Source organism: Podarcis vaucheri, assembly GCF_965113315.1.
Source record: "Podarcis vaucheri genome assembly, chromosome: 2".
Taxonomy (NCBI): Eukaryota; Metazoa; Chordata; class Lepidosauria; order Squamata; family Lacertidae; genus Podarcis; species Podarcis vaucheri.
The window spans coordinates 107,824,895-107,837,806 of NC_138760.1; the positions used below are offsets into that span (position 1 = coordinate 107,824,895).

The window sequence follows — 12,912 nt, forward strand, 5'->3', positions numbered from 1 at the left end:
AGGCTTCAGTGAAAGCCTGCATTCGCCCCATAGGACGCACACACATTTTCCCTTCAATTTTGGAGGGGAAAAAGTGTGTCCTATAGGGCGAAAAATACGGTACTTCTCCTCTAACAACCAAGTATTTAAACAATCCATTTTTAACATTTTAAAAAATATTACTAATAGACCAATAATTCAAGTCACATTTAGCTGACTATGTAGCTTCCAGGATCATATGTGGAGGTGTGTTTGTGTACATGGATGCAAGACTGGCCCTTCATTAGTCCTTTTCAAATGCTCTATGGAGGATAATGTCAGAAAAAAGAGGCTGGGTGCTCAAGTCAGTATTTCATTTTTGAATGTGAGCTCTTTTAGAACTCCTGGGCGAATGCCATTCTATCTGGTTGAACCACCCCTCCCAAAACCAATGAATTTGCTCCAAAATCTCTTCTGTGCAACTTTTTCTTCCAATTCACCATCCAAGAAGAATTGTTGGAGTGTGGCCTCTTTCCTATACCCCTTTTGTGGAGACAGATGCAAAAAACTCATTTATCCTGTCATCCTTGAGTGCTCCTTTTACACAGTGGTGGTCCGGTGGCCCTACGGCTCCTTCGGCAGGTGTCCTCTATACAATGTATTTGAGAAACAAAACTGTAGGTTTTAAAAATATATTTTTACCCCGTTGCACCCAATATCCCTTAGTTTTACATACAATACACCTGGCAGAAATTATGTTCTTGAGTTTTCCCCAAACTGACTTGGATTGCACTTCCGCTTTTTTAAGGATGGCTTCTACTCTTTGATTAGCTTCTGTGCCTTCCCACCCCACTATTGTTTAATGTGATTTTATTTAACGGTATTGCCTGTGACTAAAAACAACAGCAAAAGAGGCAAAGGACAAAAGAGGGTGGAAGAAAACAGGAGAGAAAAAGTGTAGTAATTTACATTAAGACTTCATAAGCAGATTGGTGGGAGAAATTGAAGAAATCTACCAGCCTCTGAGCTCAATAAACAGAACACTGGTGCAAACCCAAACTCACACCTACACAAAGAGAAATTCAGGCATGCAAGTAAATTGAGAAACAGGATACCTAGTTTAAAATTAGCCAACAGGAGGAAGATGTCACCCCCCAGCTTCTCACATAGTAGATTTGCCCATATACTGAGTGAATTTTGAGTTCTGAAACCAGGTACAATAGCACTAGAGGACAGCTTGTCTTGTTCGCCAAATGGAAACTGTCTAGAGTAACCCAAACACTGATTAAAGTGTACAGGGCAAGGGGGTGTTGTGTGAAGTCATGAACTCAGGCCGCTATAAAAGACCCACAAATGAAAAGAAGCTTGGGAGGTGTGTGGGTGGAATCAACCAAAGCTACTTAATACGAGTTGAATGTGGTTCAAAGCATGCCTACACCTATTGCAGTTATGCCATTCTCCAGCAACATTTGGGGTGATGCTTCTAATACAAGCAAGATGAATCTTCTTAGGAAGGTGTGGAGAACTGTCACAAGACACAGACACTCCTACACAAAAACTATTTATTTCCATTCAGGGTTTATGACATCTACCCTTCCTTTTGCCGCCCCAGATCTGGATGCTGGGTTCCATGCTGAAAAAATTAATGTATGAAACAATCATGAGCACAGCAATTACAAAATGGTTTGCTAGAACGTGTAATGAAGTTTCCTGAAAGCATGAACCCAAATGTTGGTGCTATAACACTTCAAAAGCAGCCGAAAAGCATCAGTGACATTTTGTTGCAATGAACAATTTCTGACACACTCCCAGTCCCCTGACCCCACACTTTCCCCTCCCTGGTACCTACACAGTTAACTCACCTGGATTGATGGTAATAAATCTGTTGTCTTTTGGTAAGGGTGTCGTTGATGCTGTCTCTGGTCTTATTGGAATTTCTCGAGTGTATTGTTCATTTGTGTATGCTGGTGGCACTTGGGTGGAAGGGACTGTTTCGTATTGAGAGTCTGTTTCCGTATCTCCTTCTTGTCCGGGACTCCTACCTGTTGGGAAAATGTTTTGGCTTTGCCCTTGATCAGGTATGGTTTTATTCCCTCCCTCCGTAGTCCTGTTGGGAGCAAGAGTGGTGTCTGTAGCTTCAGTGTTATCCTGTACCTCAGCAGCCTCAGTCGTAGCGTTTTTCTCTCTTTTTTCCGAATCCTTTTCTCTCTCTTCTTCATGCTCTCTCTCCCCATCCTCGCTCTCACTTTTCTCATCCTTTTCCCCATCCTCTGCGCCTTCATTGTCTTTTGTGAGGGCGGAATCGCTTTCCGGGGCTGCAGAGGAAGATAAAGCCTCGGTGGTAGCGAGGACGGGCCTCGCCGACTGTTTATTGGTCGAGGCAGAGGTCGGGAGGCGAGTTGGCCAAACGGTGCTAGGAAAAGAGGAAATACCACTACTGCTAAACCCAAGGCCTGCAAGCAAAGTGCTGGTGACCACAGAGGCCACCGTTGCCTGGCTCCCACTGGAGGAGGGCCCCATTCCAGTTGCCATGGATACAAAGGAAAAGGGGAGGCCTGAGGAAGTCCAAGTAGAAGATCCAGAACTGATGGGAGCCATGTCGGCTGATGGTGCAGGAGAAGCTGTAGGCTTGAAGAAATCACCAGGGGGAACAAGAGAAGAAAACACAGCAGAGAGAGCATCAGTAGAGGTACCTGACATGCTACCTCGGCTCTTTTTTCCTTTTGATTTCCTTTTCTTTCCAAACACTCCATTCTGCCCATTATTCTGTTTAAATAAGACAAGTATATTTAAACAATTGTGGTTAAAGCTAGCTGGCAAAACAACACAGAGATTCACAAGACAAAGACAACAGAAGGCTGAAGACAACTATGTTACGACTGAGGACCAGCTCAAATCAGAGCCAGAGTTATAGTTTCTTCCTTTAAGATCAAGGAAGGAATAGCAATGAATTTCACAGTGGCATTTGGGTTTATTCCCTCCCAGGTATGATCTACTCAAGAGTTAAAGTATTCTAAATCCAATTGCTTTCAGTAGGTGAATTAAAGCAACAGAGGCTTAAACAACACAGAGATTCACTGTGTGAATCTGAAATAAATGGGATTTTGAAAAATAATTCTAGGTGGCTTGCATAGACACGTTTAAAAACTTTAAAATCATGCTATATTGTTTTTCTGCCTCTCTGGGGAATTTCCACTTGAATCCCATTTTGTCAAGACATTTTTACTCAGCTCTAACCAATATGAAATAATAAGTAAAACATAGAGCCGTGTAGTGCATTTGCTATATTTTACTGCGCCATTATACTTTTGTTTGGATGTAATTTTCATTATGTTTAGCATACAGTAAAATGTTATTATGTTTAGCTTGGTGGCATATCCTTACCTACTTTTTTAAAGAAAAAAAAGGATATGACCTTTCTGCCAACCCACTCCCCAGTTTTAAATAATGAAATACATTCTAACAGATCAAGCAGAAAAGGAAAAAGGTATGAGAAGGGTTTGTGGATTTATTTATTTTTTAAATTAATTTAAATATCAATTAGTTTGATTCGACCTACAAGTTTTACTTCCCTGATAGTTTAATCATATTACAAAGCTTCACCCAATTTTCATCAATATTATGTTTGCAATAGAAGAAGGAATTTTGAACATCATTCTAGCACATATCATTGATGTTTAGAATTTTTTACTTTTTACTGCTGATTGTGCGGCTGCTATCAAAAGCCCATTCCAAACAGGACTAAACAAAACCAAAAATAAAATGGTGATACTATGTTCTCACTCTTTTGATTCACATCAGCAGGTTCCCCTCAATTAATTACAATGCTCTTTGGTGTATTATTCAGTGTAAAAACACCTTCCCGATTTATTTATTTTCAAAATCCAGTTTCACTAACTTGCCTTAATTTAACACTATCAAATATATCAGCATAGTCCTAGGATCATAAGTAATATTGAGTTATAACCAATGATGAAAGACAAAAAAACAACAACTCTGCATCAAAATCATTTGATTCTTTGAATTTTAATAAGGACGTTTAAATCAGGACTTAAATCAGGACATTTACTATATAACGCTGCCACCTGCTGGAGAGAACATTGAAGTATTTTTTTAAAAAAAACAATGACTCATGTCACTTACCACTCCTGTTTTCACTATCCTGGTCCCTTCAAAAATTCGAGTAGTATTAGCTGGGGAAGGAAAAAGTAATAATAATCTTTAAGTGGATTAAGCTTCAAACAACATTAAACACTATAATTTTATGTTTTTATCATTTCAGTTTCTAGCCTAACAATCCCAGGGTGAGTTACAGTAAAAATAAATTTAAAAAGGCTCCAATAGTCTGGATTCAATGATAAAGAAATGGCTGTTTTCCAAACAATTGTTTTTTTCAGTAGCTTGTATTGAGGCAGAGGGGAACTATAAACAAGCTTATTCCTTGGAATGAGAATTGAGACTTCTAAATACTGTCCCTTACCCTTGCTCTGCATTCCCAGAAGCCAGCAATGCATACTACAAGATTATGAAATGAATTTCCTATCGTTATACTTTTCCTGCTTTTCCTGTCAAACCATCTCTTATCCCCTCCCCACCCCCAGTTCTGCTACCTCAGTCTTTAGGCAGTCAGGGGTCAACACTTATAACTGGGCATGTGTGGAGATGCCACCACAAATGATAGTATGCCTTGTGTAAATATAAAATGGCAGTTGAGGGCCCAGTCCGGCCTTGTGTGAGGGCGGCAAGCTTCTGTTTCTGGAATTAAAAGTTCAATTATTACTGCTGACACAATTGCCTCAGTTTGGATCCGCATCTGTGTCAGTAGAAACATTGTCAGGATTATATCATAGGAGTGGCTGAATACCCAGCTGTGTTTCTGTGTCTGCAGCTTCAGACAGGCAGACATTTTTGAGCATCAAACTCTCCTTCCTGAGAGGTGTATATGATTTTAAAATATTTAAGCTCTCCCCATGACTTGATCTGCTTGAATACAAAGAGGCATATACTCTCTGATAGCTACCAGCTTTTTCTTTTTTCTTTTAAAGGGGATTGTAACACATTTCAAACACAGGAGATGTGAGAACACGTCACTAAACCTGAGCATGGGGTCATAAGAACAAGACCACTGTTGTGAATGCCAGTGGTCTTTTTTCCCCTCTTTTGCTCTGCAAGAAAAACACTTCCACGTTTTTCAACTTCACAGCCCCATTTGCAATGTCAAACCCAGAACAATACATAGCTGGTATAGTTGGGGTTGGTATATGTGCTCTTCCGGAGGTTTTTTTAGAACATTTAAAGAACTTTTAAAAGTACTTTTTAGCCCTCTCCATTATTTTTCTCGGGATTCATATAGCATCTGAAGCATGCTGGATCTGCAACAATAGCGCTGGCCAAGGGTCAGTTCTCTCTCCCAATTTGGGACGATGGAAATGAACTCAGTGGTTTGTCATACTGTGAATCATGTCAGCAAAGTTTTCTCTTTCAATTGCGTTTCCACTTTATGCGATTTTATAAAAGCACTGTTCCTAAATACCATGCCAGCTTGACCGCCCCTCCCCCCGACTTTAAACTCTGCACACTTTTCCCTGGCCAAGGGAACATTACAAGAGAACAGGATAATTGCATGGTTTTTACCTTTAAAGAGCATTGTCTGGCTAAAATCACTGCGCATGTCATTTCGGCACACTGCTTGAACTCTGAACAGATAAAGGATGTCAGGTGAGACATGGCTAATGATGGCTTTCTGTTTAAAAAAAATAGATATTATTCAGTTTTATCCCTCCCAACTGGATTCTGAACGATCAGTCTGTAAAACAAAAAGAAAACTTAGAAGAGAGTTTACACGAGGGGCAAGCTTATCAGAGAGAAACCCACCCCCTGGAGCAGGATCTGCGTTGAGGAGAAATGCCAAAAGGCACAGAGGAACATACAAATTCTGCAGGATTTATGCAATTTTGGGGGCAGAAGCAAACATCAGCCTTTGTTTACAATAAGCAGTGGGCACCAGATGAAACTAGCGAAGAGGGGATCTGTGGAATCATATAACCCAGTCATGCCTGACTTCAGAGTGTTAGAGGAGCATCTGTCTGCACAGGAAGAGGCAGTGGCAAAGATCAGCTACCATTTAGCAGTTGCCGTTGTGAAGCAGAGATGCCACAGGGGAGTGTGACTCAAGCCCAGAATACAAATTTCTAGGTCGCTGGAAGGAATGCACAATGCACCAAGTTCAATCATTCTGTTCCAGGGTTGGGAACCCTGTTAAGCCCAGGGGTCATTATTTCCTTCTGGACAACCTTCCCACACTGTCAAATTCAAGGACATATTCCAGCCAGGCACAAACATTCAAAGCAGCTCCAATAGGGGATGTGGGTAGGGACGAGGTCTGGCCTTGCAGAGATTCCTGAGGGTCAGAAAAAGTGGCTTGGAGAGCTGAATGTTGTTGGATTCCACTTCCCATCAGCCCCAGGCCACCACAACTACTTGTCACAGATAATGGGAGCTAGAGTCTAACAAACATGTTGAAGACCACAGGTTCCCTAGCCCATCCCTGCCCTAAGGGGACCAAAACGCATTTACAAATATTTATACGATCTGAAGAGATACCAGAGTTTTGTAACTGGATTTGTAATGGCTTTTAGTCAAATACAGCAAATGAATTACAAATTTTCCAAAAATAAAACGATAAAAGCAAGCTGGTAAACAGAATTTTCAAAGTATGGAGGGAGGCTCAAGATTTCTGTCCCTTTGCCATATTGTCATAATGTATCAGCTACTAAAGGTCTCTGTGACCTTCTGACTTGGCTAGCCTCAACGTGACTCAAAAGCCAGGACAGGCCTCATCAGAAAAAGCTGACGTGTGCTGGGTGTCTGTTAACCACATGAAATCCATGTCTGCGTAATCAAAAGTTTGCTTTCGCTAGGCACAATGGAAAGATTAATCTAGTTGCTCTTGCAGAATTTCTTTTTGTCAAGAAATCAGAAGGCTTTCTTTAGGTCATGCACTCATCAGAGGTTTACCTGGAGACGGACCATGTGAAAACTAGAATATTCCCTAAAACTAGTCTTTAAGCTAGTTTAAAAAAATTGAGGACTTTTTCACTGGATCCTTGGTTCACATGTCATGTCAGGTCGCTTTGGAAGGTCAGAAGACCCTCAGAACACAAGAGCTGAAGCCCCCCCCCCTTCCCCATTAAATTGCCTGCCTGCCAAGTTCCTCGTTTTCCTCATCTACAGGAAGACTCCTGGTTAAAAGTAAAGGGACCCCTGACCATTAGGTCCAGTCATGACCGACTCTGGGGTTGCGGCGCTCATCTCGCTTTATTGGCTGAGGGAGCCGGCGTACAGCTTCCGGGTCATGTGGCCAGCATGACTAAGCCGCTTCTGACGAACCAGAGCAGCGCACGGAAACACCGTTTACCTTCCCGCCAGAGCGGTACCTATTTATCTACTTGCACTTTGACATGCTTTCAAACTGCTAGGTTGGCAGGAGCAGGGACAGAGCAAGGGGAGCTCACCCCGTTGCGGGGATTCAAACTGCCAACCTTCTGATCGGCAAGTCCTAGGTTCTGTGGTTTAACCCACAGCGCCATCTGCGTCCCCAGGAAGACTCCTGGTTAGGTACCCTGGTTAGGAGAGCCAGTGTGGTGTAGTGGTTAAGAGCGATAGTCATGTAATCTGGGAAACCGGGTTCGTGTCTCCGCTCCTCCACATGCAGCTGCTGGGTGACCTTGGGCCAGTCACACTTCTGTGAAGTCTCTCAGCCCCACTCACCTCACAGAGTGTTTGTTGTGGGGGAGGAAGGGAAAGGAGAATGTTAGCCGCTTTGAGACTCCTGAAGGGGAGTGAAAGGCGGGATATCAAATCCAAACTCTTCTTCTCTTCTTCTTTTATCACTGCTACTTTATTCATGGTTGAATATTATACCATTTTCTAATGTGCCCCAAAGACCCAAGGATAGGGGAAAAACCTATTTGCTCCTGTGGATGGGCAGGCATAAAATAAATCCTTTCCTTTTCAAGGCTCCATTACTTCTTGCCGCCCAAAAAGTTTCAAAAACAAACCACTTATCCATCTCCCATGCAATTGTGATGTGGATTGTTTGGGCAGACATTTTCATAGGGTAAGCTGGTGGAGAGTGTGTGTGTGTTTGTGTGCCTTTTCCCCCATGTAAATCATTCTCTCCGCCCCCATCTCCAGCCCACCAAATAGTTCTAGAAGAACAAGACTGAGAAGGCACAGGGAGGAAAATACACATGGAGTAGCAGCTGAGAAGCGCAGGGGGTAAAAAACAAAACCACCCCCTCCCCTGTCCAGTTAGGCAACCATCCTCTTGGCCACAGATTGATGCTGGCTGGAAATCATGATTCTAAAGTGCCAATTATTATAGCATCTGTAATAGCTAAGCAATCAATTCTAAAGCAATGAAAATGAATGGAAATTGTGCAACAGCCATTCCTGAGGGACTACACCCTATGTTTGTAACTAGATATTTTTTCCTGATTAATGCACTCTGTTCTTTTTACTAATTAGAAATGGGGGTAGGAGGGTGGGGGAATAATCTCCCTTAAGAGTGCGAAATGATGACAAGTTTGAGATTATAATACAGCCCTAACCTTGGGCACCTTTCAGAAGATTGCTTTCAGATTTCATGAAGCACATCACTCCCTAACGTGACCCAGATAACAACTTCTAGTGGGGGGAAATTGAAAATATAAATGGAAATTAAGTAAAAGAACCTCAATCTAAGGGAGAATAAGACATGTATTATTCTATAAACTGATTGAATGGTACCCAAGGAGTGTGTAGTTGCAAAGGAGGAGAAAAGATAACTGTCATTAGAAATTTCACTCATTGCGGCTGCATTTTTATGTGCATATACAATTACTTATTTCATTATTCCAGAAGCTTGCTTTGATTAACAATAAACTGAGCCCTTTCAAAATGGAATATGTCACTTTCATTCTAGACACATGGAATTTTAAAGGCTTGTACAGTTATCGCTTGCCTCTGCTTGGGCAGCAAGTTGAATGCCAAGTAGATCCCACCTTAAGTGCTAGGCCAATATTCCAATCCATATAGACTGCCCCGATTTGGGCTTATGTCTCTTCTCAAATTTAAGCCCCCCCATTACAAAGGTACATATACTACATGTATAGCCGGCTCCAAAGGCCAAATCCTGCGAACGAGCAATGGATGTGCTAACAGGAACAACCTCAGAATATAGCTCATCTCCTATTCACAATAAGGACAATAAGAGGGATTTGCAACTTCTCCCATAAAGCGGGATGGAGAACCTATGGGCATTCAGATGTTGTTGGACTCCAGCTCCCATCACCCTCAGCCAACACAGCCAATGGTCAGGGATGGTTGGAGTTGGAGTCCAGCAACTTCCAGAGGGTCACAGATCCCTTAGTATGAAGCAACATGCAGGGAAGCAAGTTCCTTCCATCATCAAGCTTAACTTGTTTCCAAGCTGAAGGGTTAGGAAGCTGCTTCATAATGCATAAGATCACTGATCCATTTAGTATTGTCTACACTGACAGTCAGGGCTCTCCAGGGTTTCTGGCAGGGTTCTCTTCTGGTCCTGGAGATGGTAGGGTTGAACTTGGGACCTTCTGAATGCAAAGCGGATGCTCTATTCCTGACCCTACGGTCGTTCCCCATAGAGATATGTGCAATACAAGAAGACGAAGGTGTTTGACCATTCCTCCTATACCTATACAAACCAAGAATCAGATTCAGATGTTTTGAAGTTGTGGAACAGCACACAGATACCAACAAACACCGTATGTGTGTTAAAAGGAGTTAGGCAGAAAGCATCCATTCAGCTTAAGACCCAAGAGATTCATCCCCCAGCCGTCTACTGAGGAAACACACGGTAAGGCTATCTTAACACTAATGGCAACTTCCGATGCTGTGGTTTTTACCAGGTCCTTGTCGCTGTCCTTGGTGAAGGTTTTTTCCTTCTCATCTTCGTTTTTAGCCCAGCTGTAGGAAATCATATAGTTCATAATGGGAGGGTGGTAGATCATCTCCGGTTGATTCCACGTCACCAGCAAGGCGGTTCTGTTCACCGGCTGCACTTTCATGTTGACAGGCGGAGTACTGCAAACTAAGCAAAAAGGGGAACAAATAAATATGCCATGCCTCTAAAGCGTCGGGAGAAATAAAAGTCTCTTAAGCATTAATTTAGAAGCCCGGTCTAATCTTGAGTGGAAAACACTTCACTACCACTATAAGCAGTTATTGCTGCAACCTCTCTTGTTTTCTTTTCTACCTCCCTCCTTCTCTAGGGACTTTTCAAACCATGACAGTGAGTCCACATCTTGGTCCCACAACAAGGGACAGGAAAGCATCACTGACGTTGGGGATTCAGTGAGGCTTGTAACGTACGAACTGCACCTGTCAGGGCCAAGGCTTCTAAAATTAGCTCACCAGAAGAAACTACAAGACAGAGAAGAGAGCCTGTATGGTTTGTTGCTTTGGGTAGTGTAATAGGTATGAGTTACTCGTGCGTAAACTGGTGCCTTTCTCGGTTAATTTGCCTTGTTAAACCTTTCTGACTGCACAGCCCCTTCTCATCGTGGCTGCCTCAGTCACCGGCAGAATCCGTCAGTGGGCGTTTCTTGAACCTCTTCCAACATAAAAGTTGTTTGACACCCAGTCTCCTCCTCCTCTCACTGCGCGGGAGTCTTCTGCGCAGGGAAGGCGTGGGTAGCGGAGGACCTGGGCTCTCCTCACTGATGTCCAGTGAAGAGTCCTGGAGCCCTCTCTCCACTTCCCCCCCGACTGCCTCCCTTTATCCCTGGTGTTGCGCTGATTGGCTTCCCCCTCTACTGAGCAGTTTCTCCCCCTGCTGCTGGGTCCTTCGCCAGCATCATCTGGGAGCCTCCCCTTCGCCTCTCGCTCCGATGTCAGTTCCCTGACAGGTAGTTTATACACACCCATTACTGAAAGCCTGCAAGAGCAAACCCTTTCTACATGTTTTCAGTGCATATGCCAAATAATTGAACCGGAACTGCATACGTGTCTTCGGTGTTGTGGTTCCTGATAAGAACCAAGAGACTCATTATTATTTTTAACTCCTCTTGCTCATCCCCGGCAGCTCACTTTTAAGAGTGTCTGTCCGGAGCAGAAGGGACTAGTCTTTTTTTTTGGCCCAGGGTCTATATTCACCCTTAGCTAATCTCCCATGGACTCTATGGCATTGGTGAGTGCAACTAAAAATGGGTTTGGACAGGCAGCCCATACTCTCTCGTCTGCAGATACCGCACACATGCATGAGACACACAGCTGCCCTCTCTTCTCCACTTATCTGTGCAGCTCAGCCAAGGAAAGGAGTTATCAACCCTCTTCTGCTCGTCAAAAGATTGCTCTGATGACTGGGGAGGGTGCAATTTGCATTCCCATCAGGTAATGTTTACTTGAGCTTTTCTTTTTGCTGCCACTGGCAAAATCGGTGAGGTCTTAGGAGGTGAGCAAAAATTTGCTTGTGGGGAGGCTGGATCATGTCCCCAGACTGGGTGGGGTAGGGTGGGTGAGTCATCCCTGCTTTGGATGACCAGCTATGCTTAAGGTTAGTAGAGAGTAAACAGTTCAGCGTTCTTGAAACAGCATGGCACTAGCGAGGCGATGTGTCTGGATCCCCTGTGCACAAATAAATATGTTAACAAATGAAAGCATTGATAAACGATAATACAGGACTTTATGCAGAGCTATGCTGCTTACAAGTGCTGAAAGCCTGCACAGCAATAGCAAATGATTTCTGCAAGTGAGGAAGGAACCAGAGACAGTGATCATGATGAAATAAGGAAACCTGAGGGCAAACCTATCCGTGCTCCAGCTGGACAGCAAATTAGTGCATGCCTTTTGTGTGAAATAAGAAATCTGCCGATTTATAATGGCTGAATCAATTTTTTTTTCTTAAGCAGCAGCAACAGTGTAAAGGAAATGGAGAACACTAGGTGGCACTAATAGGCTATTGATAAAATGCTGCGCTTTTCCTGCAATAAAGAGAGTTATTTTTAAGCTTGGGAAACCGTGATTCATGAACATAACATCAGGACAGGTCCGCAAACGTTCTTGCCAAATTTTAACCTCAGAGTCCCAGAGAATGCCAGATAATGGGGTGTATTTGCTGACAGTGGGAGTTCAAGGTTTCACTCACCATCCTGCCGCATACGCAGAGTGCCTTTCACGCATTCTGTACACTTCCCAGTGATCCTTGCCAAAGTCTTTTCAATTAAGCTGCCTATTCCTATCGCCTATATTGCATTCAGAGGTCATGGTGAAACACTGTAATGGTGCTACCTCATGGGCTAGGGCAGATGTAATGCACAATCGCAGTTTATGGGTTGTGAGAAGGGCATGGAAATGCCCAGTAGAGTCCTGAACTGAAGTCTTTCAACCAGGCAGTGTTACCTGCCATGTTGATCTATGATACAGGAAGCTTGAGGGAATTTGTGAATGAGAGAGGGTAGATGTTCATGATTTTGTGACCCACTCTTAAATCATGGGTGCACATTATCTCTGCATGCCAATAGAGTTCGACTGCAGTGGTACCTTGGGTTACAGACGCTTCAGGTTACAGACTCCGCTAACCTGGAAGTAGTACCTTAGGTTAAGAACTTTGCTTCAGGATGAGAACAGAAATCGTGCGCTGGCGGTGCGGCGGCAGACCCATTAGCTAAAGTGGTACCTCAGGTTAAGAACAGTTTCAGGGTAAGAACGGACCTCCAGAATGAATTAAGTTGTTAACCTGAGGTACCACTGTATTTCCATTCTGTGTCAGTTTCACATATTTTCAATCAAGGTGTCCATTCTATCCCAATTCTGCTGATTAAACACACCCACATAAATCACATTTATACTGTATGAATTTCCCCTAAAACAAGCATTATTGCATCCATTTTATTCTAAATACATAGTTGGACCCCCCCCCCAAAAAAACCCTAC

General features: G+C 43.2%; 1 protein-coding gene across 5 annotated transcripts in view; it reads right to left on the reverse strand.

The window, feature by feature from the left end:
• Positions 1-12,912, reverse strand: part of PTPRG (protein tyrosine phosphatase receptor type G) — a 560,158-nt gene that overhangs the window by 84,284 nt on the left and 462,962 nt on the right. For 4 of the 5 annotated variants that reach the window (XM_082209223.1, XM_082209222.1, XM_082209224.1 and 1 more), the window contains exons 9-12: positions 9,885-10,069; positions 5,593-5,701; positions 4,102-4,151; positions 1,821-2,724 (exon numbers count right to left, since the gene is read on the reverse strand). In XM_082209223.1, coding sequence (XP_082065349.1) covers positions 1,821-2,724; positions 4,102-4,151; positions 5,593-5,701; positions 9,885-10,069 — 1,248 coding nt within the window. The remainder of the gene's footprint in view (positions 1-1,820; positions 2,725-4,101; positions 4,152-5,592; positions 5,702-9,884; positions 10,070-12,912) is intronic. The other variant, XM_082209226.1, reaches the window with a different exon arrangement.